Source organism: Strix aluco, chromosome 1 (genome assembly GCF_031877795.1).
Source record: "Strix aluco isolate bStrAlu1 chromosome 1, bStrAlu1.hap1, whole genome shotgun sequence".
NCBI classification, from domain to species: domain Eukaryota; kingdom Metazoa; phylum Chordata; class Aves; order Strigiformes; family Strigidae; genus Strix; species Strix aluco.
The window spans coordinates 57923682-57947145 of record NC_133931.1 but is presented as its reverse complement, the minus strand read 5'-3'; the positions used below and the strand labels follow the sequence as shown (position 1 = coordinate 57947145).

Genomic DNA, 23464 nt, shown 5'->3' with positions numbered 1-23464 from the left:
CAGCTCTCAGCTTTGCAAATCGCTGTGTGTGCCATTGAAGTCGATGCATAGATTTCCCTGCTCTGCTGAGCTCTGGGACGCCAGAGCACACCAGCCCTAACTGGGTCAGAGACTTTCTTTGTATGAGCAGGCTGAGCTGCTGGGAAACCTCGCTGGAGCCACGCAGCAGCTTCTCGCACTCGCTCCTCTCCCAGAGTGATGGGGGGGATGGCGTTAGGAGGGGGAGCGGATGAAGTGGGGCTGAGCTTCCACCACACTTGATCCCCTGCCAGTATAAGCTTCCTTACAGGGCTTACAGCCACAGCAGAAGTCCAAGTAAAGCCCCGGCTGCTCCCACGGCTGCCAAGGCTAAGCGCCCTGGGATCAGAGCAGTGCCACCAAGCTCCACATCTGTCACTCAGATCTCCACTGTGCTTAGAAAGCGGGGGGAGGGCAAGTAAGAGACAAGTGAGCCTATTAGTATTTATTATTTGTATTATTATAGCACCTTAGTGCCTAGTCGTGGACCAGAATCATATCCTATTAGCACTGTGCAAACCGAGAGCCAAAGTACTACAGTCCCTGCCCCAGAGGGCTTACAATCTCCATTTCCACACAGGGGGGTACAAAGAGATGCAGGGGTAAAAGGGAGCAGTGACAAAATGCTGATCACTGTGATGGATAGCATTGGTTTTCTGGTAAGAACCATCAGTTCTTAAATGCTTAGTTGGATTTAGACATTCTTCACACAGTCAATACTTCGTACTTCTCATGAAAAAAAGCATCAAGAAATCACACAGAATTTGATGTTACATTCAGTGAAAAACACTTTTCATTGCAAGAAACACATGTAAGGTTATTTTTAAAAAATATTGTTTAGTTTGTATGCTCTAAGCAAATATCTGAACACGTTTACAACACCTACACATTCAGTGTATAAAGAAAGTTAAAAATTTTTAACAAGCTTACTTTTTTGGCTCATTCCTCTTTGCACTCTTTTAAAAGAGAGATACCTTTTAATTCAATTTATAAAGAAAAAGAAGTGATTTCATCTCAACTACTTTTCTGGATACACTTGTATTTTCCCTGTGCTCATGATTTAAAAAATAATCTACACAGAAATTATCATCTTGGTGGAACTAAAACCAATGCTAGATACAAGGATAGAGAACAACTGTGTATTTAGGAAATGTATGTAACTGATTTTACAGGTTTCTCTGATCAAAAAGTGCAATTACAACTTTGTGCGAGAAGGGCATGTGATTTACAACTTTTTGCAAGCATATCTTATGTGCATATTTTTAATAACTTGCCTGTAAGGGGCCAATTCTGCTGTTCTGCTCAAAGTTTCTCTAAAATCAACAGCTCCTTGACACTGTGCTCTATTCCACTGGCCTTCTACTGTGTGTCATAGTTAATACTGTGAATAACTCAGTGGAGTTCAATATTCCTGGTTTTAACTATAATTACTCTATGGTAGTAGGTGTTTGCAGGTTTGAATATCTTACAGAGGCCTGTAGGACAGTATGATTTATCCACATGCAGGGGGATGAAGGGACACAAGAGCTAGCTGAACAGTTTGTAAAATCATTAAACATTTTCCATGATCACCTCTGTTATTTGTCATTTGGATAGCCCCCATGAAAATCACATAAGTAACCTCTACTCTTTACCTGAAAATAACTTCCAATATTAGCTTTCTTCTATGCATTCTCTAAATTGCTGTAAACATCCAGGGTACCCATATATATATACACACATGGGTATGTGTGTGTATACATGCATATACATGTATAGGTGTATATATATACACACATACACACAGACATACATATATATGGATATATAGCTATGACGTAGTTAGGAAACAATAATGTTGTTTTTATTGTATTCTTAAGTATCATAGAACAAGGGTATTATAGGCACACATCTTAACTACTTGTCCTTACTACAGTCCTAAAGCTCATTTACCTGAGATCTGCATCTGTAAAAATAAAGATCCATTTTTAGCTGCATGTTACAAAAGACTAAATATCAGCTCCACAGATACGAAATTACAACTTAATTTTGAGACTAATTTACTACAAGTAAAATACACTATCTTATAAAAAAGATACTGTTGAAAGAGATACATATTAAAAAGGAAACACAATTCTTAGAGGTTTAAAAATCTCCTTATGCCTTCCTACATTGTAATAAATTTATAAAAAATATTTGACACAGAAAATCTCCACAGAAAGCATCCTGCTGAAATCACATACCCTTTAAGCCACCTATTTTGCAAAAGTTACATAGTTCAGGAGGGCAGACTCCATACTGTAAGTATTTAATTTTCATCATCCCGTCTGTAGTGAATAGTTTGTATTTCCTGAGCTATGAACATAGCCATCTCTCTGGTGCCCGCAGCAATCACTCGGCAGGACATAAGATCCAGAGGTCCCCCTGAGGACAAGACAATTAATGAGAACTGTTTTACGTGATGTAAAAAGGCAATGTATTCTTAAATATAAACCATGCTGTAATTAGATAGGTTCAGAAACATAGAAACAACTTCATACGTAGCTCCTTTAGGGGTGGGAAGGCCAACCTAATTCAGCAACTCCTATCTGGAAATCTCCAGCAAAAAATTATTTCAGAAAATTCTAGATACAATGCCAAAGTACGCAGCAGAAGCAGCAAATGCAATAATCCAAAAATAAATGCAATATTCCCTTCTTTTAGCAACAGAAAGGGATTGAACAGAAATTAGTTCAATCAGCATACTCTTATTCTTAATCCACCATATCTTTCCAACAGTATCCACATATTGGTCATCATCAGGAGGCTGTCTCTGCCAAAATCTGTTCGGAGTCTCAGCGTATCTACCAATCTCCTGAGCTAGTTCTTTACTGTACATCTGATGCTTTAAAGGAATTACTCAAAGTCACGGAAATACAGTTTGACTCAGAAGATCTTTGCTGTGATGAAACCCCAGGCTGGAATTACATCAGTGTGTTACAAATAACCAGCAAGAGTCTGGTGGAGAGTACAGATGTTTCTACAGAATATTGCTAGAAATGAGATAGAGCCACAGGAGAAGCACTGTACTGAGGTAACACATGTTGCCCTGAAATAGTCACTCAGTCCCCAAAAAGTCAATGAAAACAAGGATATTTTTACTCACCTGAAGTGTCTATCACAGTGCCACCCGCCTCTCTAATAATGACAGTTGCTGCTGCCAAGTCCCAGCAGTGTAACCCAAACTGGTAATAGGCATCTGCAGCGCCGGATGCCAAATGGCACAGGGCCAGGGTCGAGCTCCCAATGACACGGACCCTAAACCCCGCGAGAAGGGGACACAGAAATGTAAAGTAGAAAATGCTTTTCATTTCAACCTATGTGTGGAGATCGCAAAACATGCAACATACTTGTTTGGGTTTGGGGTTTTTTTTGTTGTTTTTTAATGACTTTTGTCACAAATGTGAGACATACATTGTAAAATATCTTACCCGTGTGCTTGGGCCTTGAGCAATCTCTCAATGTTACCAAGGAACAATTTCAAAGTTGCAGGGTCACGTTTTGGACCAATTTCTGTTAAAATTAAGGCCTTCGAGATATCTGCAATGTAGGTAGTTGTTTTCATTAATTCAACAGCTCCCAGGTAGATTCTGGAAACTTGTTTTTAAATTAAACACTAATGGACTTTTCACAGAAAAGCAATTTTCATGTCCCTTTTTTTACCCCAAACTCTTTCATAGGATAAGTGACAATTTTGCATAAATATTCAAGCAAGACTATCTTTCTCATATCAAATGGTCCAATCTAAACACAGTTTTTAAAAAAAAGAACAGGAAGATTAAAAACAAGAATGCTTTCTTACATTCCTCCTCTTTCCATACATTGTTTTATTTCCTTGACCGGTCAGCTTTTGGCAAATTCACTAATATTAGCAATCAACTAAAAATAATCCAGTGACCTAGCAATAATTAATGATGCTAATCTAATCATATTTGAAAACAGGATTTCTTGAATAGGGAACTTTAATGTAGTTAACAAATGATAAACATTTGGAAATACAGTAAGAGGAAAGAAAAGTCTCTACCTAAACCACCAGTCATCCAGTAATAGCTCCCCTTCATTCTGACATTTCAAACACTGAAGACACCTTATGACTGAAAAAAACCCCTTTTTATCACAAGCTAAAGCAATATCTTAATTAATAATAATATATGAATGCCATTTTGTATTGTGCTCAGCAAGGGCAATTCTGACCTAAAGCAGATGAGGATATCAGCCTGTGTACAGTCAAAGGAAAGACTCACAGTGACTTGCAGGGTGTTGAAGTAGTCCTCACGTGAGATCTGAATATTGCTAGTATATAACAACCGTATGCCAATGTAGGTGGAGATGGTTGATCAAATGCCAAGTGTCCCTGCTTCTGCTGTGCCAGATGAACTTGGAGGCGTTAAACGTATGACAAAACTCAAAGGTTTAGGTGTTGATTACTTACTAACTAGGCTGTGCCTAAGTGTTAGGTGTCACCTTCTACCCTGGGTTAAAGGCTAGGCATTCATTCACAAAGGGAATGTCTAGCTGGTTATTACAGCTAATTGCATAAGTTGAAAATTCTTAGTAGAAGTAGCAGAGAGGTTTTCAAAAGCAAATTAGGCTGGAGTGAGACATCATTTAATTAAACAAGCTACCAATGAATTTAGTACTGCAGAGGAACATTACGGATTCGAGCAATGCGGTAAATGGTTGGTGAGTAACAGGTATGTAATTAGATTAAAAGTTACAGGATATCACAAAGCGTAACTGTAGGAACATAGATTTAACAATTGCTTCTTAAATTACTGCATTAAACCAGAGAAACACCAATGCAGGCATGCTGCAGGGTATTTGTTGTTCAGCCACCACCAAAAACTCTGGATAGTGAAAGCAATCTGCCTCAGATCTTTTTGCATGACAGAGTCAGTTTATAATTACAGAACATTTAATGCACGCCTCATTGCTGAAATGCACCAAGCATTCACACCACACCAGTCATAGATAGGTCATGACTAAGACTGTTGTACTTTTGAGTTATTAAATATATTTCTAACACATAAATGGATCTCTTCAATTTTCATCAAGGCTACAGGTAGAAATTGGATGGAGAAACTAAGGGAAGGAAGAGGGAGGTCTCTGCTTAGGAAAAGGAGCTGGCTGATCACAAGAATTGATGGAGTTTCAGGAATTCAAGGTACAGGAGAAAATTTACTGACTACTTCTCATTGTGATAGAGGCCAGAAAAATAAGGAAGCTTGGTAGAAGAGATTTAACAGTGATATGAATAGATTTATGAGGAAAAGACCAATTCTGTTGACCACAGAAGATTAAAAAAAGGAAAATATATTTACAGTATTAGCACATGTAAGGCCTGATCTGAATCTAAGCATGAGAAGAAATATCACTCAAGATCAAAGGGAAGATGGATCCTTCATTTAAGTTTATCTTGGCTGCTTGGACTCCCATACCAGACCTCTACAAAATTTGGAATTGACAAAGAACAGTGTTTGCCTGGACTGTGATTTCAAATGATTAAATCTGAACAATGAATGTATAGCACAGATCAATGTTATACAACAGTCACACTTCCTGAAAACAAAAGGCATGAAATTACATGACAGCCTAGGTCTCCAACAAGTCATGCATTGGTGAAGGCTACTTGAGTTCCAATGGTAGGTACAGGGAAATACCACTCTCTGTTCCAGGGTTGGTTTATTTTGCTGAAGCCACAGTCCTTACAGGAAAAGAACAACTGGGATTTTATACACTTAAGACATCAATAGAAGTGAGACTAAAGAAGATCCATCTTCACTGGTGAAATTGCCCGCCACCAAATGATGTCTCTCCAAACAAAGGAAAATTTCAAAGCATTTGGAAGGGCAGAAGGTCCACTTCCCTTGCTGTGTTCTAGACACCCATGTTGACTGGATGTCCAGAGAAAGGAGGACAAAAGTGGCATGTGCCAAAATTTCCTTGCTCAACTGGAAACCAGAACTCTTTGCAAAAGTGAGCTAGGCCATTTCAAAAGTGGCTCAGCCAGTCCAACTGTGTGCACCACTAGTTTTTCCTAATAGTCTCTGCCAGCGTGGGCTTTTGTGCAATATGAGATATTTGAGCACTTACAAAAATGTGATGTATAATCGAGGATTAAAATCTTAGGGGTCACTGACTTTACAATTTGCTCCATCTCTCCAGACAGGGAGACCCCGGATCACTATTAATTTAGGTGAATAGCCAAACTTCCCAAAATTTCAGGGAAGTTTTGATGCAGGGTCTGTTTAGGGCACTCAACAAATCTGTACGTTAAATTGCTTGAATTTACTGTGTTTCAAATTAATCAAATCTCTTTTTGAGGTGAAAATTTTACCATCTCCTGTGTACAATGATGTACGTTTTTGGCACATGTCTGCTTCTGTCTGCAACTGTGTTATGTTTTCCTCTGCATTTTGATTGATTAAAAGAAAACTTCTCTATACACATCTGATTATTGTTATCTATTATAATTAGGTAAACACACAGATCTATGATTTGATTTACCAATAAAAGAATTCCATTAAAGTATTGACTACATGTTGCTAGCTATTTGTATGTTGAAACATACCTCACACACAAAAGCAAGCTGTTAAAGAACCCCTAATGAAGCATGCATCCTTTAGTTTACTTCACTGTTAGCATGTATGCCTACAGACATAATACACTTTATGATGTACAAGTTTATTGGAAAATAAGTGAATAATGGCTGCCATAGTACTCTAAATTTGATTCACCATTCCCATTGCATCTTGCTCATAAAAAGCTATGCTAGTGTACAACTGGAATGAAACTGGTGAATCTACTCATTCTTCCTTATTTTAAACAATGGTTATGAAGCAAAATAATTTAGGATTAAGTAGTTCATATTCAGATGTATATTTTAAAAAGAAAACGAGGAAAATTGTGATTTCTCAGAAAAAAACAAACACATAACAACAAAATTATCATGCAGGTGGAATAATTTCCATCAGGATAATGATGTTCATTATCCTAATGTTGATTTGCAACAACTCTGAAACAAAATTAACATATTCCTTTTAGAGTTCTAACAAAATCTAGACCAACCTGTCTCTTTTGATACCTGAAGCCTTTTGTCATTACAAAATGCCCCTTGACCTCTTCTACCAGTGTATAATCGTTCTTCAGTGCAGTGGTAAATTACACCAAATTCAAGCTTTAAGATTTTGAAAAGGAAAGAAATGAATGCAACTCAAATTACTCATCATAAATATAAACAACTACTAATGGCAGAAAGATCAGCAATATTTTAATTTGTACATGAAATTAAAGATTATATTGATGCTAATAAACTGGAATAATTTTACTATTACTGTGATATTGAGATACAGGTCATATAAAATTCAGTTTATAAAAAGAAGTTAATGCAATCTGTTTGTGATCTTCTTACTTGCAGCTTGTTTGTGTTCACATTAGAATACATTAAATGCTAGGTTGATTTCAAATTCAGTTTTATGTTTTTATTGAAAGTATGCAAGTCCTCTAAGGCCAGATTCTGCATGCTTTACTTTCACTGGTGAGCAGTTACACCTAGAAGTAGTCCCACTGATTTCGGCTGGACCCTGAAGATTTGCAGTCCCAAATACATAGATATGATCAGTCAGGCATCCAAACTCAGAAGTCATGGCACATGGTTTACTAACAGTGGATGCTTTTATATGCACTTCACCTTTCACGATGCATTTAATTTGCCCGCCTTTTCAACCAAAGTAGTACACGACAGTCACTTGTTCAATCGTTTCTCTGCAAAATCCTTTTGTTTACACATAAAAGTGAGAATCTCATGAAGTCACAGGACTCCAAGAGGAGGAGTTTGAAGAGAAATACCAAATATTGTGACCCTCAGTGAAAGCTTGAGAATGAGCAACACTGGAATTTTTGTGGGAGCATCTGTTTACCAATGAGAAGAGGGTCAGAATTTGACCTTTGATTGAAACTCAAGGCATTTAATATTTCCAATACTTTAATAGGTTTCACCAAAAGATTTTAAAGCACTTTACAAACTTCAATGATCAGCTCCTAGAATCACCCCTAGATAAGTACTATTAGCAATATTTTATTTAGGGTTGGACAGATACACAAAAATTAAGTGACTTGACCAAGGTCACAGAAGAAGTTGGCAACAAGGTCAAGAAACCATCTCAGACGTTCTAGACTTTGAATCTTTTCCTGCTGCCTTCCTCCATTCAATCATAGGTGTTCATCAGAGACAATTCAAAGGGAATAGACTGTCCTTGCTCCCTACCCTGAGGTCTCATCTAAACCAAAGGGTTTTTTGGAGGAACACACTATTAATAGACTCTTTCCCTGAAGACATCTGCAGGAATTTCTTCAGTACTGTTCAAGGCCAGTTCCCCTGTGTGTACTTTGGCTCCTTTTCAGCTTACTACTTTCTTCTGCTTTTCCCATTTGTTTACGGAGGGAGATTTAACATAATTCTATATTTTTGTTTCAGCTTTGTTTAGTTTACATAACCCAAAAAATGTAGCATCAAAATCACAATGGTGTTCTAGAAAACATAAATATTAGAGAAAGCTGTCTGGTAATAATATGTAGTATTCAAAAGAACCTTTGGGAATGAATAAACTTCGGAAAAGCATGGAAGCGTTTCTCTGCAGTTTCCATGTTTGAAAAGTCTAACTAGAGAAGTACACAACATTATTCTGTTTAAATCAGTAAGAGCCACTAGCACATCTGAAAACTATGTTGTTATTGCACAGAATTCTTGCTGGCTTTACTTACAGCTATACATACATTTAAGACCATGGAATTAGGCTGAAAGAGGCACATTCCTTGGAAATTTGAATAGCTATTTCTTCTGTATATGTCAAACTGTAAACCAGCAATATCTAGAGAAAAGGCACTAGCATGAACGAGTATAGCTAGGAAACTCAAAATGGCACATATGAAGGCTAGGTATGTTTTTTTCCCCCGCTGTAATCAAGTTCTCATGCGGGAAACATAGTTATTTTACTATGTTAAGAAAACCACAAAGGCAGATTAAATGAACTAGGCCCATAATTTTGCACTCTTCATAGAAATCAGTTCTGAATTGTCTCATAGCAGGAGTTAACTTTCACAGATACTGCTAGCAGGAAAAAAGCAATAATAACAACATAAGAAGACTGGGAGATATGTTTAAATTATGAATAGGCAGCACTATATTTAACTCATTATGGCTTTGTTTTACAAAACCCTGCTCGCACCAGTACTCCCTTTTTTTCCCCACATAGATTCTATAACATTTATAATAATTTGTAAGAATTGTTTTGTAATTGCCAGTTTGCATATGTTTTGCAGGACTATGATTTTAGACTAGGAGAGTATGATCAAATGCATTTAAAAAGCATGGAAAAACCTGAGTAATGGCTGATTTTTTAAAAATTTATTTTATTTTATTTCAAGTTCCCACATGATTTTGAGGCTTCTAACCAGCTCTCAGGTACCCATCTTAAAGAACATACTTCATACCTCTTTGTTAACAGCAAATCCAATGCTCACTGCCACTGTTGGAAATCTGTGAAAAATAAGAAATGAAGTATTACTGATGAAAAATCTCTCAACTTACTCCTTACACAACTCCCTTAGGCAACGAAACCCCACACGGAGCTCTGTGATTTTACTTGTGTCAAAATGCTCTTGACATTGTACTATTTCTCCTTTGTCAGTCTCTTTAACTTTGCCAGTTCCTTTAAAAATGTCATTTAATATCAGAGAAGGCAAGACATAAACACATGAAGACATCAGGATTTTTATACTAAACGTGTTGCATATTTTAGTAATCTTTTTGCTTTAGTGTAATTGAATCAGTATAAAATCATTAATGTTGTTATAACAAGTCATCACTTTTAAGAGCACATTTTGTTCAAGTTCAAGCATCTAACACAGCAATTAAGTAGCACTGAGATACCTTGCTGCTGACATCAACATAAGGAGAAACCAGTTCCTCCACTGTCCCTTTTGTCAAAGTGATGATCATGTATTTAATTTGGTCCTTTTGACTGAAGTATAATTATCACATTTTAAACACTGAAATAAATTAATTTCTTAAAAACATGTTTAAAAAAGGGCTGTAAAGGTCCAGAAAATATTGCTAGAAAGAGAAAATTTCACTTAATTGCATGAAACACCAGCACATGACACCCCCATGCCTCCCCCTTGAATTGTATGTAATTGCACCAAAAGTCAAGTGCAGTTAAGTCACTAACTATAAGGCAGAACATATTTAAGTTTTTAAAGTAGAAGTATTATGAATAGTCATTACTTTACAACTCCTAGCACTCAGATGATGAATTAAACTTTTGCATTTTTGCAGTAACGATCCCTAGATTTCTTTTTGCAGAGAGATATTATACAGATCTAAAACCAGTATCTATGTACAACTTAGTCCTCAGTTCTACTCTACATATAAGTAATGGTGTACTTCCCAGGAAAAATGAAGCATTTGTATTTGAAAGGGAGAAAACACCACTACTAAAAGGAATGTATAATGACCATGTAAGGTGTTAGGCCAAGTGTCATCATAGCACAGCCTTGTTCTTCCAGTTCAGCTCAAGTCTCTGCATGTTAATGTGCAGTTATATATAAACGAGCTGTGAGTCAAGAGCTTTGGGTCATTAAGCAATCAGCAGAAACTTTAGCTTACCTTTAGATAACAGTATAGAGCTCTCTGCAGCACAAACACACACTCCCTCAGATACACTACGTGAAGTACAAAAAGATAAAGGGATGACTCCTATTTATGAGTCAAAGGAACAATTCTACCACAGTAAAACACCTTTAAGAGGAAGGGAGAATTTGTGAGAAGTTACATTTTGCTTTTTCATGTATTTCTCAGTTCACTGTCCACTTACCTGTGCACAAAGTTGCACGTTCCATCAACAGGGTCAATAATCCAGGTTGGACTGTCGGTGAGGACACATTTTGAACCAGCAGCAGTGGATTCTTCTGCGATAAACCTGCATTTGGTGGGGAATAAAACAAGTGTCCCAGAAAACTGGCTTAGATACGTGACTTGGAAAGTCAAACTCCATCTTCCTGTTTTTGAAGAGATACTTAATTTTTATATATATATATATGTATTTTTAATAAATGTATATGTATGTATAAACACACATATTGCTTTTTTTGTTTGGGAATGGGGAACTTTCATAGAAACTTTGAAGGACAGTTATCAAATTTATAGCACACTATTTTACACAGTAAAAACTCCATTTATGTTTATTTTCTCAATATACCATTAAGAAAGTAATGAAAATGAATGCAGAAACAGATCTTAAGTGGCATCTCTGGAACTCTAGAAGAAGTTATTTTATGCAGAATGTAATTTTATGGGTTAGGCCTGTCTCTTGCAGTAATTAATATAAACTGCAAACTGTAGCTGCTTCTCTTTTGCAGTCAAATCCAGTCAGCAGGAAATAATGCACTCTTAGAAAATCCACAATCTCACTCCTACTTGAATTTTTTACAGTAGTCTGACTCAGGAAATTAAAAGATTTACAAAGCTGAACCTTCTTTTTCCCATGACCCAGAGAAAATCAACAAATTAATTTTTTTTTGTTGTTTGGATGTACAAGGCACACATTGAAATTTGAGCTCATCTTCTGTTCTGTTGTTCTGTCCCAATTTCTTTTAGCAGATATGCTTTTCTTTTTTTTTTTCCTTTTTCCCTGGGAAATGAACATCCAGTTCTGGCACATTTCCTGCTGACCTTAATTATTCCTACTCTCCCATAAACTGCTCAGCGTCTGCTTCTGTAAGAGTCCTGCAGGTGCTACTCTCACAGATTTGAATAATGTTCTGTATGTACAGAAGGTGTAAATTCAGACTCCTAGTACTGAATCCTGCTTTTGGTTTCACATTTGAACAACTGGTAGTGGTATTCAGAGTTCCTGCAAATCTCTGAAGATGAAGAAGCTTGTCTCAAAGATACAAAGAGAAAAAAAGTGGATAAAGAGCAAATGCCTCTTGCAGAAACAGCTGCTTCCCTAGGACTAGAGTAGCAGCTATTTTCTTTTGTGCCCTCAATACGCGCCACATGATCCCACATAATGCTTGCAACCATGAACTTAAAATGTTCTGCAGGCAGAACAGGAAGAGGCTTCTTGAATTTTCCAAATGCTGCTTTGTCTTTCCCTCAGTAGAAAGGGACTACTTTGATGGCATTATGGACCCCCAGTCAGTATGAAGAGGGAAGTTTGTTACTATTTTCATCTCTATTCAAGATAACAGCCAAAGGATGAAGTGTTAGTGTGCAACTGAGAAACAAGAAAGACTTGAGCAAGAATTTGGAAGTCAAACATAACACTTAGCAGACCCCTTGCTCTAAATATTCCACTATTTTTTCTGGTTGGTGCTGTATCATTTAACTTTTGCTTTTACAAATCTTGTAATTAGCACCTAAACCCAACCACACGCTTTGGCTGTGCTGCAAAGGAAGCTCAATCTGGTAGATGAAGCACCTCACATCCCATCTCAGATTGTCCATCTTCCCCATAAATTATGCTTCTCTGCCAGCTCCCCCAGCCAGAGCCTGAACTGTAGCTGTTGTCCTGCCAGTGAAAGAAAGGCAAAATGGGAAACTCTTTAAAGACAAGAGCGTGTAAGGTGTTTTGCCTTCAAGTATCATAAGTCTGTCTCTCGTCTTTTCCTTACAGCAGGGTGCGACACTGCAGTCCTCACATGCAGAAATGCTAATGTGAAGTCAGAGCACAGCGGTGCCATTGATGAAGTCTTGATGTCCAAGAACAATTTTTCCAAAGTGGATGTAGGGCAAATTAGCTGCACATTTTATGAAACTTGGGCTAATAGGTTAAAATAAGCCTCTTGCTGTTATACAATACTGGGAACTGTGAGAGTCCCTCAAGGTTAACATCAGATGTGTTGCTCTATGGCTCTCTGTCTTGTAAAAACAGGCAAACTAAGCAAAACATTCAGCCTGAAGTACCAGAGACCAAATTTTAGGAACAGCTTGAGAAGCAGGAGGGGTAGCCATGTTATTACAGTAGTTAAATTAACATGCCAGCCTGTCAGCTCTGTTGACCTCTCTTCAAATCTGGATTAAAGTTTTCTCCCACTGAAAATGAGTCCAGTAATTTTAGCCTAGCCTTAGTGGACATCTGTTCATACTACGATGCCACTCTGGAATTCATTGCTGGAACAGCAGGGAAACTGTAGCACAGCATAAACCGCAGCAGGAGTGATAGCTGGTCAAGTGCAGGAGGTTCAAACTGGGGCTATCCCTCACCAGTCAACTTACAGGGGTCTGAGGGCAGAAAGCCGGGAAGCTTGAGTTAGATGTCACCCTCCATAATGGCTGTGTCCTGATTTTAATGTCTACAGGATTAAGGCCACAATTAACACCAAAGAGGACAACTTGTGTAACAATAACACAGGCAAACAGTATGATAGCCTTTCTCAACCAGTAGCACTTGATATTCTGGATGTGCCTATCCACACTTCAGAGATCTACCAGAAAAAATATCCTTTTGAAAAGACTCACTTGGAGCATGTCAGAGTACCAAAGAGAGGGCAAAGGTGAAAACTTGTGTGAAGAACAAATGAGGATGATACATATCACTTAGCCAAGCAAAGAGAAGAAGAAACATGGGATAGAATTGCATTTTTAACAGGTTTTCCAAGTATTTCTCTTTACTTCTGAGTACACTTCCAACATCTCAAGACTCATCATTGCCACTGTGCAAAGCACAGATTCTGATGAGATCCCTTGTAATTTTTCTAACTTGTAAAATACATCTTTTGATTCAGGGAACATAAGAATCAAGATGATTTAAGAGAAAAAGAAATAGTAGAAATCTTCAGTGATGCTTTCAACAGTCAGATTACGGGAAAGACTGAACACAATTTAAATGACCTTTTAATGTTCTCATTGCACTTTAATTTCAACCTTGATTACTACTGTGGCATCCTCATTGTAAGTGTTTTAATCTAGTCTAGTTATATATAGTTTTAATTGCTACTGTGGACTCCTCATTGCAAGTGTTGTAATCTAGTCTAGTTAAATCTAGTTTTAATCTATTGTTTAATCTAAATTCATTCACTGTCTGAACAAACTCCAACCAAACCCAAGAACCAATATCAGCAAAAAATAATTGCCTTGAAGAAATAGGAATTCCTTCATTTGCTTATAAAGTCAAAGTTAACTGTACAGAGTTAGTAAAGTCAGAGAATTTTCAGTTCCTAGGTCTATGTTGATCTTACAAGTTTTGTTCCCATTCTGAGTAACTCAAGTGCTTCTGATGATTCTCATCTTATGTGAAATGTGTATGTTTTATATTCTCCGCCAGAATGTTCAAGGAAAAAAAACCAACAATGTAAGAGTGGAGATGAGAAAAGAGCACAGCCAGCAATAGTAGAAGGAATATTACACAAATAATAGGCTTGTAAAGCCTGGCACTCTCTTGAGAATTGCAGCCAAGAGCCACATGTTACGCTGTACAGTACTGCTTTGGTATGTGATCACATACAACACGTATTTAGAAAGCCATATTTAGTATATAATGTTCTTTCTGCTCCTTCTTATGTTTTTGGGTTTTGGTTTTTTTTTTTTTTTTTCCCAGCAGCATCGTCGACAATCAGATTAGTAGCTGAGCCCTCCAGATTTTCATCTTTGTTGATTTGTGCGCAGCACTAGAGTGCAAGGCTCATCTCTATCAGAGACGCACACAGTTAGAAGGAAATCATACAGTATTTAAGAGATACACAGGCTCTGCACTGACTCTGCAGGAAGATGAATTTTATCCTTGTGGACTGAAGTCAAATGTGGAAATCGATTGCAGAGTCTCTGCATTAAACCAAACCCGTCCAACTAATACAAAACCTCCCTCTAATCTGTGCATGTGCTAGGAGTTGTCATTTTCAAACTGACCACAATAATTCAAGAAGAGTCACTAATCTGATTTATTTTTAAAACCTTGAGTTGACACCCCATATCACAATTTATAACCTGTTTATGTATACACATGAAATTATGGTGATGATAAACAACCCTGTTTCTCACTGATTTTAAGATTCTATACAACACAAGGTAAATGTGATTACATATGGTACTTGTCCTGATCTGCAAATGCTTATGTATGATGGCAAAAGAAAGTGAAGGAAAGGTTTTTGCTATCGTTAATTTCAGCTATATTTTAATACATAACCTTAGCATAATTCTTATACAATAGAAAACAGATCACTGTTCTGAAAATCATAGAGTTCTATATGAAACCTTCATACATGATGTCCATACAGGGGAAACATTACTATTAAATACATATATTAAGAAACATAACTATTAGAAAATATGAAGTTCTAAGTATAGGGAAGTGGTACTTTTTAAGAAAAGGAATCTTATGAAAGTGTCGAACAGCAACAGGTTAATGTGTAAGAGAGAAATACAGACATTTAAAATTGCCTTTAAATGACAGTAAGATATACAGCTCTTAAAGGCAAAAGGTCATGGACAGTTTCTATAGGCACTCACCTGTGGGAGGGAAACTTCTCTTTCAGAACAGAAATAATTAAGTTTTCTACAAAATGATCGGTTTCTGTCACAAGATCTGCTGCAGATGTCTTTGTGGACACTCGTTTTTCCTCTGTTAGAGCTTTCCTAATAATCTGAAACAGAAGTTCACAAATCAGATTTGTTGGCCACTCATCCTGTGCAGGCTAAAATAATATCTTTACTAAAAAATTATAGGTAATCCTGAAAAACAACTGTGGGCCTAATTCTACCAGAGCTGGTTCTAATTCTTCTGACTAAAAATCCTTCTGAGCTAATGAGTAGTCTTTGGGAACATGGCATTTTGAATCACTCTGCAAGAACCTCTCTTGACAGTTCAGAAAAGGATTGATGAATAGGATCCGACTAATGGAATAAAAGGATGATGGCAGTCATTATGATTTGGATTTAGGAAATTAAAAAAATATATGTAAGATAAGAAAGACCCTCGAGACTCAGTAATTTTTCATGGAAACCCCTTTTTCTTTTTTTTTTTTTTTTTTTTAATTTACAGGGCCAATACTGTACTCTTACTTTAAAAAACATGCAATAAGGCAAACCCCATTGGTTTCTTTTTTTGCCAACAAAGACATACAAAGTTTATTTTTTCTTGTGTTCTAGTTCCCAAAGAATTGCTATATATTTAAGAAAAACAAAATTTTAGACTTTTCACTAGATATAGAACCAGTGATCTAACCCTGGATTCTCTTCTGGAAAAGTCTTTATCTCATTTTCAAGGGTTTTACTGTTATAAACTCAGAACTAAACCACAGCAAGTGCAAACGCACATACGGGAAAACAGTTAATAAAAGCTTTTTCCCAATTTTCCCATCTTCTTTCTGGTTTTTTCCACTTCTTCATTAAAAAGAAAAATAAGGAGACAGGATGCAAAAGGAGCTGACTTATTTTTTAACCAGTGAAAATTATAAACTGTTTGAAATTAGGAAAGCCAAACCAAACCAAAAATTATGCACCACTTATTTGTATAGAATTATATTAACTAAAACTAGCACCAACAAGACCAATATTCCAAGTCCCTTCTCAAACTTATATATTTCAATTGTTTAACTAAATTTCCATTGATCGAAGTATTTTAAAACTATTGAGAAATGTTTGATGACCAAAGAAAACAGTTCTGCTGTATTATTCATGGGGAAGGGAATCAGTAACTCCCAAATTTCAGTCTCAGCTCTCAGTTTTCGTAGTATAAAATACTACATTTGAAGAGTGTGCTGACTGTGCTGACAAATAATGGATATTTCTGACTGTTGCCTTAGTATGGAAGGTATCTGGGCTACTATTTCTGTTTTGTGAGCTGTAAAACATTAGTTATGCCTATTTACTGATCTCGTGAGGACAGGTTAATACTTTTTAGTTTGAGGTCTTGCTAAAGTTAATTATTGTATATGAAAATATTAACCACACTTAATCTTTTTACTGCCCTCAATGCCCTGCATGGTTTTCTTGAAGGTTTTACAACAGAAGCATAAAAGTGCAGCTCTAGGAAGGCCCTTGGGCTCCTCTTTGGTCCAAAGCAAAATCCAAACCACTCCAACCATCTCAGTTGTGTATTCTTAAAAAACTGCTAAGATGATACCTTTTATTTTAATTGCTCTTCTTTACTTTTATATTGTCTAAATATAAGTAAATGCCCTGCTTAGAACTGGGCTCAGACTTTGCATAGTGAAATAGATGAGGAATACACTTCTTTCGATAGAGATCTGAATTTCTTCTTAGCAGTGCCATGTTCTTGACTTCTATTCAGATTTTTTGCAGCCATTTAAATCCGTATATGCCACCATTCAGCAGGGGAGTGAGATTATACCCGAGCCTTGCGACAAAAAGAAGAGCAGAGGTGAAAGCTCTCTTCCATGGATGTGCTCTGCAGCCGGTTGCTTTTCATCGTGTGTTCCAGTGTTTGATCTCTCCTTTTTGAACACAATCCTTTGCACCTCTGTGCTGGGTTCCTGTGGCAGGGTTTTTGGTAGTGGGGGGGGGACTACAGTGGTGGCCCCCTGTGAGAAGCTTTTCAAACCTCCCCTGGCTCCAAGTTGGACCTGCCTTTGCACCAGGGCTGAGCCAATTAGTGATGGTGGCTGTGCCTCTCAGATAAAGTATTTAAGAAGGGGAATCTGGGAGGAGGAATGGGAATTGTGAGGAGGAGTTGCGAGGAGGACACCTATGCAAACACCAAGGTCAGTGGAAGAAAGGAGGAGGAAAGGGGGGAGGTGCGCCAGAGCAGAGACCCCCCCTGCTGCCCATGGAGGTCCACGGTGGAGCAGATGCCGACCTGTAGCCCATGGAGGAGCCCATGCCAGAGCAGGCAGCTGTGCCTGAAGAAGGCTGGGACTCTGTGGGGAGAAGCTCCCACTGTTGTAATTCAGCACTGGGAGAACTGGAACATGTGGGGGTGATCCATGCTGGAGCAGCACAGGAATGGCTGCAGCTCGTGGGAAGGACTCACAACAGAGAAGGTTCATGGAGGACTGTCTCCCATAAGAGGGAAACCACGCTGGAGCAAGGGAGAATGTGAGGAGTCCTCCCCCTGAGGAGGAAGGAGCTGTAGGACTGACTGTAACCCCCATTCCCTGCACCGCTGCGGGGAGGAGGTAGAGAGATCAGGACAAAAACTGAGCCCAGAAAGAAGGGAGGGATGGGGGAAGGTGTTTTTAAGATGTAGTAGTGCTTCTCACTGTCCCACTCTGCCTGTTAAGTGTTGCTGTTGTCAGTGTTTGAATTAAAGTGATGTTCTTTTTCTTCCCCTAAGGAATCTGTCTTTTGCCTGTGATCATAATTGGTGAGCCACCGCTCCCTGTTCTTATCTCGATTCTCGAGCCTTTTCTTCATTTTCTCCTTCCTATTCTTGAGAGGGAAGGGGTGAGTGAACAGCTGCATGGTGCTCAGTTGCCCTCTGGGCTCAAACCATGACAACCTCTCAGCACTGAATTGAATATTTTTCATTTCTGATCCTTTCTCCAGTTGTTCATGACCATTTTTAACTTTAACCCTGTCCATTTCTCTGGTGATCTGCACGTGCCAGCCTGAGGCTCCAGTCACTTTGGAGGTGGGAATAGCCAAGGGTGTGACTCTGATATGAAGTGGTGGCTGATGGCCTTCTTGCCCATCTCCTCCTCTGCAGGCCCATGCCAAGGGGCTGTGGCGCACATTATCCAGCCCTACGATAGACTGCTTCCACCCACCTCTTGTGCAACTAATGTGTTGAGGGGAAAGCAGGCAAGAAGTCATGATGCTGTGCTGAGGTCAGCAGCCACAAATGGGCACCACATCTGTACTAGCTCACCTGCGGTACTAGATGATGCCGCAGGATGGATGGGCCCCTGCTGATTCTCTGCCTCTTATGAAGGGTCTGACAAAAGGGATTCATATGCATTTGCACCAGCTTGTACGGGTATGCAATCCAAGTCGGAGTCCCACACAGAGATCATATTCTCTCCATTGTTGATGAAACAGCTTTTATTCTTCACAAATTTATGAAATAGCTCAGAACAGTCCAGAGTTCAACTTACACTGAATAATTCCTAAAAATCATCTGCCTACAGAGTGTTAGTCTGGTGCCTCAGAGTACTTTGAGAGCATCACTCAGCTTCTCTCCTTTTGGAAGTTTTATGGTAAGGTTTGTAGACACCTACTGCAATTGCCTGGTCTTCCCAGCTGGGTGTAGAGCTCCATAAAAGTCTTACTCTCGGTAACAGGCAGCAGGTAAGTGGAAGACCAGAGGAACTATGAGTTGATGAAACGAAAACAGCCGACTGCTCCTTATCACTATTGTACAATGGAACTGGCAACCAAGATGCTCTATTTTGGCTGTAAACGTGTTTTACTAGTCTTTATCATTGTATTATAGGTTGTTCCTAGATTATGGAGATTTAACAGCAATTTCTAAGCAGCTGATTTTTGTGGTTATTTAGAGCAGAGACACCTAACACTTTTAGCCCATGCTGCCCCTCCTGTAACAAAGAATTGGCTGGATCTTATCCTAATACCCTGCTTGGCAGCATTTTGGGGGTTATACAAAGCAAGGGGCATTTCCACCAGTACATGCATGAAGACCACATCACAGAGCAAGACCCAGGTTGTCCCTGCTCCCTTCTTCATTTGCCACTGAGCAGGGGAAACGGAGCTGCAAGGGCTCAGTGCAGTGACAGTCCTGGACTCTTTCCTCCATAACGCCTTTGTGAAACTAAGTCATACAAAGGAGAATGGAGAGGACAGAAGACCAAGATGCTTTCTTCCCCAATACCTGCCAGGAGACCCACCTACAGTGAGGTGCTCATGTTAGATATTTCATCTCGCCATACTACTTGCACTCACCACACACTTCTGGGAGCTCCAAGATGGATTTACTTGCTTGCAATACTGTCCTGAAATATTTGCTCACTGATAAAATCAAACATCTAGATAAAAATCATAACTACCTGCAAATAATTTAGGAAATACCAATCTGTTTTGCTAAAAACAATCTGTCCGTGTTCCATGGAAAATAGGCTTACAATATCCCCTGGGAGCAGATATGGGGAAAAAAAATCTTGGCATTTTAGAATATCAGTGGAAATTTTGCCTTTTTTTAGTGGGATTCTGCTAGGTCTCTTATGCCTCATAAAATTATTTACTGGAAAAAAAAAAAAAAAGAGAGGAAAAAAGAAGTGGCTTGTGTGGACTTCAGCATGCTAGCTTCTAGTCTCAGTTTCTTACCCTTGTTCTCACCTGGAAGCACATCTACTCATTTTGGTGAAGTTTCTCCAATTGTAATTGCAGAGAACTGTCCAAATATTACTCAGTGCTCTCAACAGCATCAAAGATGCAGAGACTGGTCATGCCTGCTGTTTAGCAAAAAGTCGTATTAAGCCAACAGGCGTACTCTCATGAACATTGCAAGCAGACTTTACCCACCGAAAAAGCAGAAGAGAGGTTTGAAAAAGTGCAGTTATATGTGGCCTTATAGAGCAAATCAGACACAATTTTAATGCAGGTCAATTACAGAGATTACAAAACCATGGCCAGTCTCATTATGAAATAGCCATATATATTAAATGACACACTGTGGTATTTCATAAAAATAATGGAACTAAGTAACAGGATGGGCAAGAGAGGCAAGGATTTTAACCTGGGAATAGAAGTTAACCCAGCAACATCACTTTTGACACATATTCAAGCAATCATTTCTTTATCGGCCTTTTAAGTTTAGAAGAAACTATCTCAGAGCATAGATGCCTATCTGTTGGAAAGAAGATATATTTTACTTACACTCATGAAACATGATGCAGTATAAACCAGTCATGCAAGCCAAAAGGGGCGATCAGGAAACTGTATTACTTGCTAACTTTTCCTAGAAATCCAAAATCGTGACTTGCATGACTTTCTTCAGGTGGGCCTCTGCACCAAGACTCTTGTAGACACTTTCTAATGATTCCAAGCCTTCCTAACCTGCCATGGTCCTGAGAAATGTAAGGCCTTAAAAGAAAGGCTGAAGTGGCAAAATTTCATGCAGGGATGGAGACAGGACTCAGATCTGGGGAGGCAGAGACTACAAGAAGATTTCTGGGGATGGAGGTGACGGTGGAGAGGTCTGAGGGATGGGGAGAGAGGCAGAAGAAAAAGATGAACTTGACCAGTGGAATTGACCGGTTTTGGTGACCAAAAGAAAACTCAATTTTATCAGTCAATTTGCAACAAAAATGTAGTCCTATCAAACCTGTGTTACATTGCATTTTGTGTCCTTACCTCTAGCTTCTTTTGGGGATAGCTGGAAGTGGATTGACACTTAGATACAGCCCTACCTACACCTTTTCTTCCACAAGGATCCCTGACGGTTTTTGTAACTAAAAACATTCCTTAACATTACAACTAAAAACTCTACCCAGTTCCAAAGTTCTACTTAAACAGCATCCTTGACTGTTTTAAATTTGGTCTGCCAAGGAATCGGCCATTTCCTGCCAGTTGCAAGGTAGCGATGGCAAACTGCAAACTAAAAAGATGCAAGGATTAATCTTCTGGAATGTTTATTTCTTCCAGGAAAAGGTGCTCAGCTGTGATCTTCTGGGCAATTAAAATGTCTGGAGACGGTTACGGCTGTCTTCACAAATTGGTATTTTAAGAAATAAGGTGTGGAGGCTGAAGCAAGTCATGAGAGTCTCTCTTGTGAAATGGCTGGCAGAATGAGTATGCTGGAGAAACTCCTGTTTGGAGAGTCTGTGAGAGCATGACCTGTCATCCCGATTTGGATTATCCATTTATTTCCTGTATTACTAAAACAAGGCTCCTCTAGCATTCTGTTCATCTTTGTGTGTGTCTTCTACTAAGGAGAAAATACATCTAATAACACATAGTAAGGAAAAGTTACAGGTTCTGGACTCAAGATAGAAAAGGGGGCTCCTTAAATCAGAGTCTACAGGTACAAAGTGTGTTTCAAAACAGAGCAGAATGGGAGCAGAAGAGAAATATACGTTTGCTGAGGCTTGTTTTACCCAATATCTCATCTGAACAATCTGCTGATCCCACTTCTTGGCTCTGTCAAGAGTTGGTGGAAGTTTTGCTGCTATACACAGCGGGGCCAGGATGTCTCCCGAGATGACTAACCTTCTGCTGTGTCGAAACATGGATCTTAAGCTAGCCACTGCTGCAAGTGAAGTTCAGTCACTCTGAAGACACTGGTATATGTCACAAGAAGACAAAACCTTCCTAGATGACTATTTTTCTCTGCACAAGCTGCTCAGAACCAAATGCCGGTACAGTAATGTGTAAATACGTAATATTCTGGATAAATGCACCACAGTATAACCCCTCAGTTGTACATAAATTCAACATTAGCATCACAGCTAATGCCCCAAAGCTTTGCAGTAGCAGAATAAACGCTTGGTGCATATTTGAAAAAGTTACTGAAGCGCTTCACGCTGACAGATCTTTCCACCTTATTTTTTCTTTCAATTAAATAAAAATAAATTCGAAAAAGTCACAAAATAAACCTGCTTTCACCTGAAGCGCCTCCTCGTCCTTACGCTGGATGCGGCCCCCGAGGGGAGCGGCCCCGCCGCCCAGGGAGGCGGCCGAGGGCTCCGGCAGGGCCCGGCTGAGCGGGGGCTGAGCGGGTACCGACCCCCGCCGCCCTCCTCCTCTTCCTCCTCACCAGCCAAGTGTCCACACGGCCCTTCCTCAAACCCCCGGCTCTTCTGGGTTTTTTTTGGTTACATTTCGAAGCGCACCCGGTACCACCGGCCGGGAGAAGGATGCTCCAGCCGCGGGGCATCCCGCCCCGCCCCACCCCCCCCAGGCCCCTCCGCAGCCCCCTCCCGCCGCCGGGCAGCCTCGCGGAGCGGAGCGGAGCGGAGCGGGCGGCGGCTCGGCTCGGGTCTCACCTGCCCGGCGCGGCGCGCCAGCTGCACCGCCACCTCCGCGCACTCCTTCCAGGGGTCCCCGCCGCCGCCGGCCACCACCGCCGCCGCCCGCCCTTCCTCCTCCTCCTCCTCCTCACACGGCTTCATAGCGGCGGCGGCGGTTCCGCTGCCCGGAGCGGGGCCAGGGGGTGCGGGGGGCCCGGCTCCCCGCCGAGGAGCGGCCGCGGAGGAGGGGAGCGGCGGCGGAGGAGGGTGTCCGCCGCGCACACCGCCGCTCGCCCACCCTCCCGGTGCGCCGCGGCTGCCGCTGTCACTCCGCGCCCCGGCGCCGCCCCGCTGAGGGGAGCGGGGCGGAGGGAGGCGGCCCGGCGGCCGCCGCGCTCAATGGGGAAGGCGGGCTGCAGCGCGGCGCCTGGCTGCTGGGCGCCGGCTTTAGGTGAGCCCCGGGGGCGGAGAAGGGCCGGGAGAGGCGGGGGGTGCCACGGAGAGGAGCGCCGAGGCCGCGCCGCGAAGGGCAGGATGTGGCGGGGAGGCCGCGGGCCGGGCCCGC

The 23464-nt window shown here is 40.1% G+C and overlaps 2 protein-coding genes across 3 annotated transcripts in view; one reads left to right on the top strand and one right to left on the bottom strand.

The window, feature by feature from the left end:
* Positions 1-456: 456 nt before the first annotated feature.
* Positions 457-23286, bottom strand: IMPA2 (inositol monophosphatase 2). Its single transcript, XM_074822166.1, has 8 exons — positions 22936-23286; positions 15545-15678; positions 10911-11015; positions 9529-9574; positions 7105-7213; positions 3468-3576; positions 3143-3294; positions 457-2421 (listed from the first exon to the last, which is right to left on the bottom strand). Exons 1-8 carry the CDS (start codon positions 23059-23061, stop codon positions 2306-2308), a joined length of 897 nt encoding a protein of 298 aa, XP_074678267.1. The 5' UTR covers positions 23062-23286; the 3' UTR covers positions 457-2305.
* MPPE1 (metallophosphoesterase 1) overlaps positions 23269-23464 on the top strand; it is a 34552-nt gene continuing 34356 nt past the window's right edge. The window contains exon 1 of one of the 2 annotated variants that reach the window (XM_074822146.1): positions 23269-23350. The gene's annotated coding sequence lies outside the window, so the exon portion shown is untranslated. The remainder of the gene's footprint in view (positions 23351-23464) is intronic. The other variant, XM_074822151.1, reaches the window with a different exon arrangement.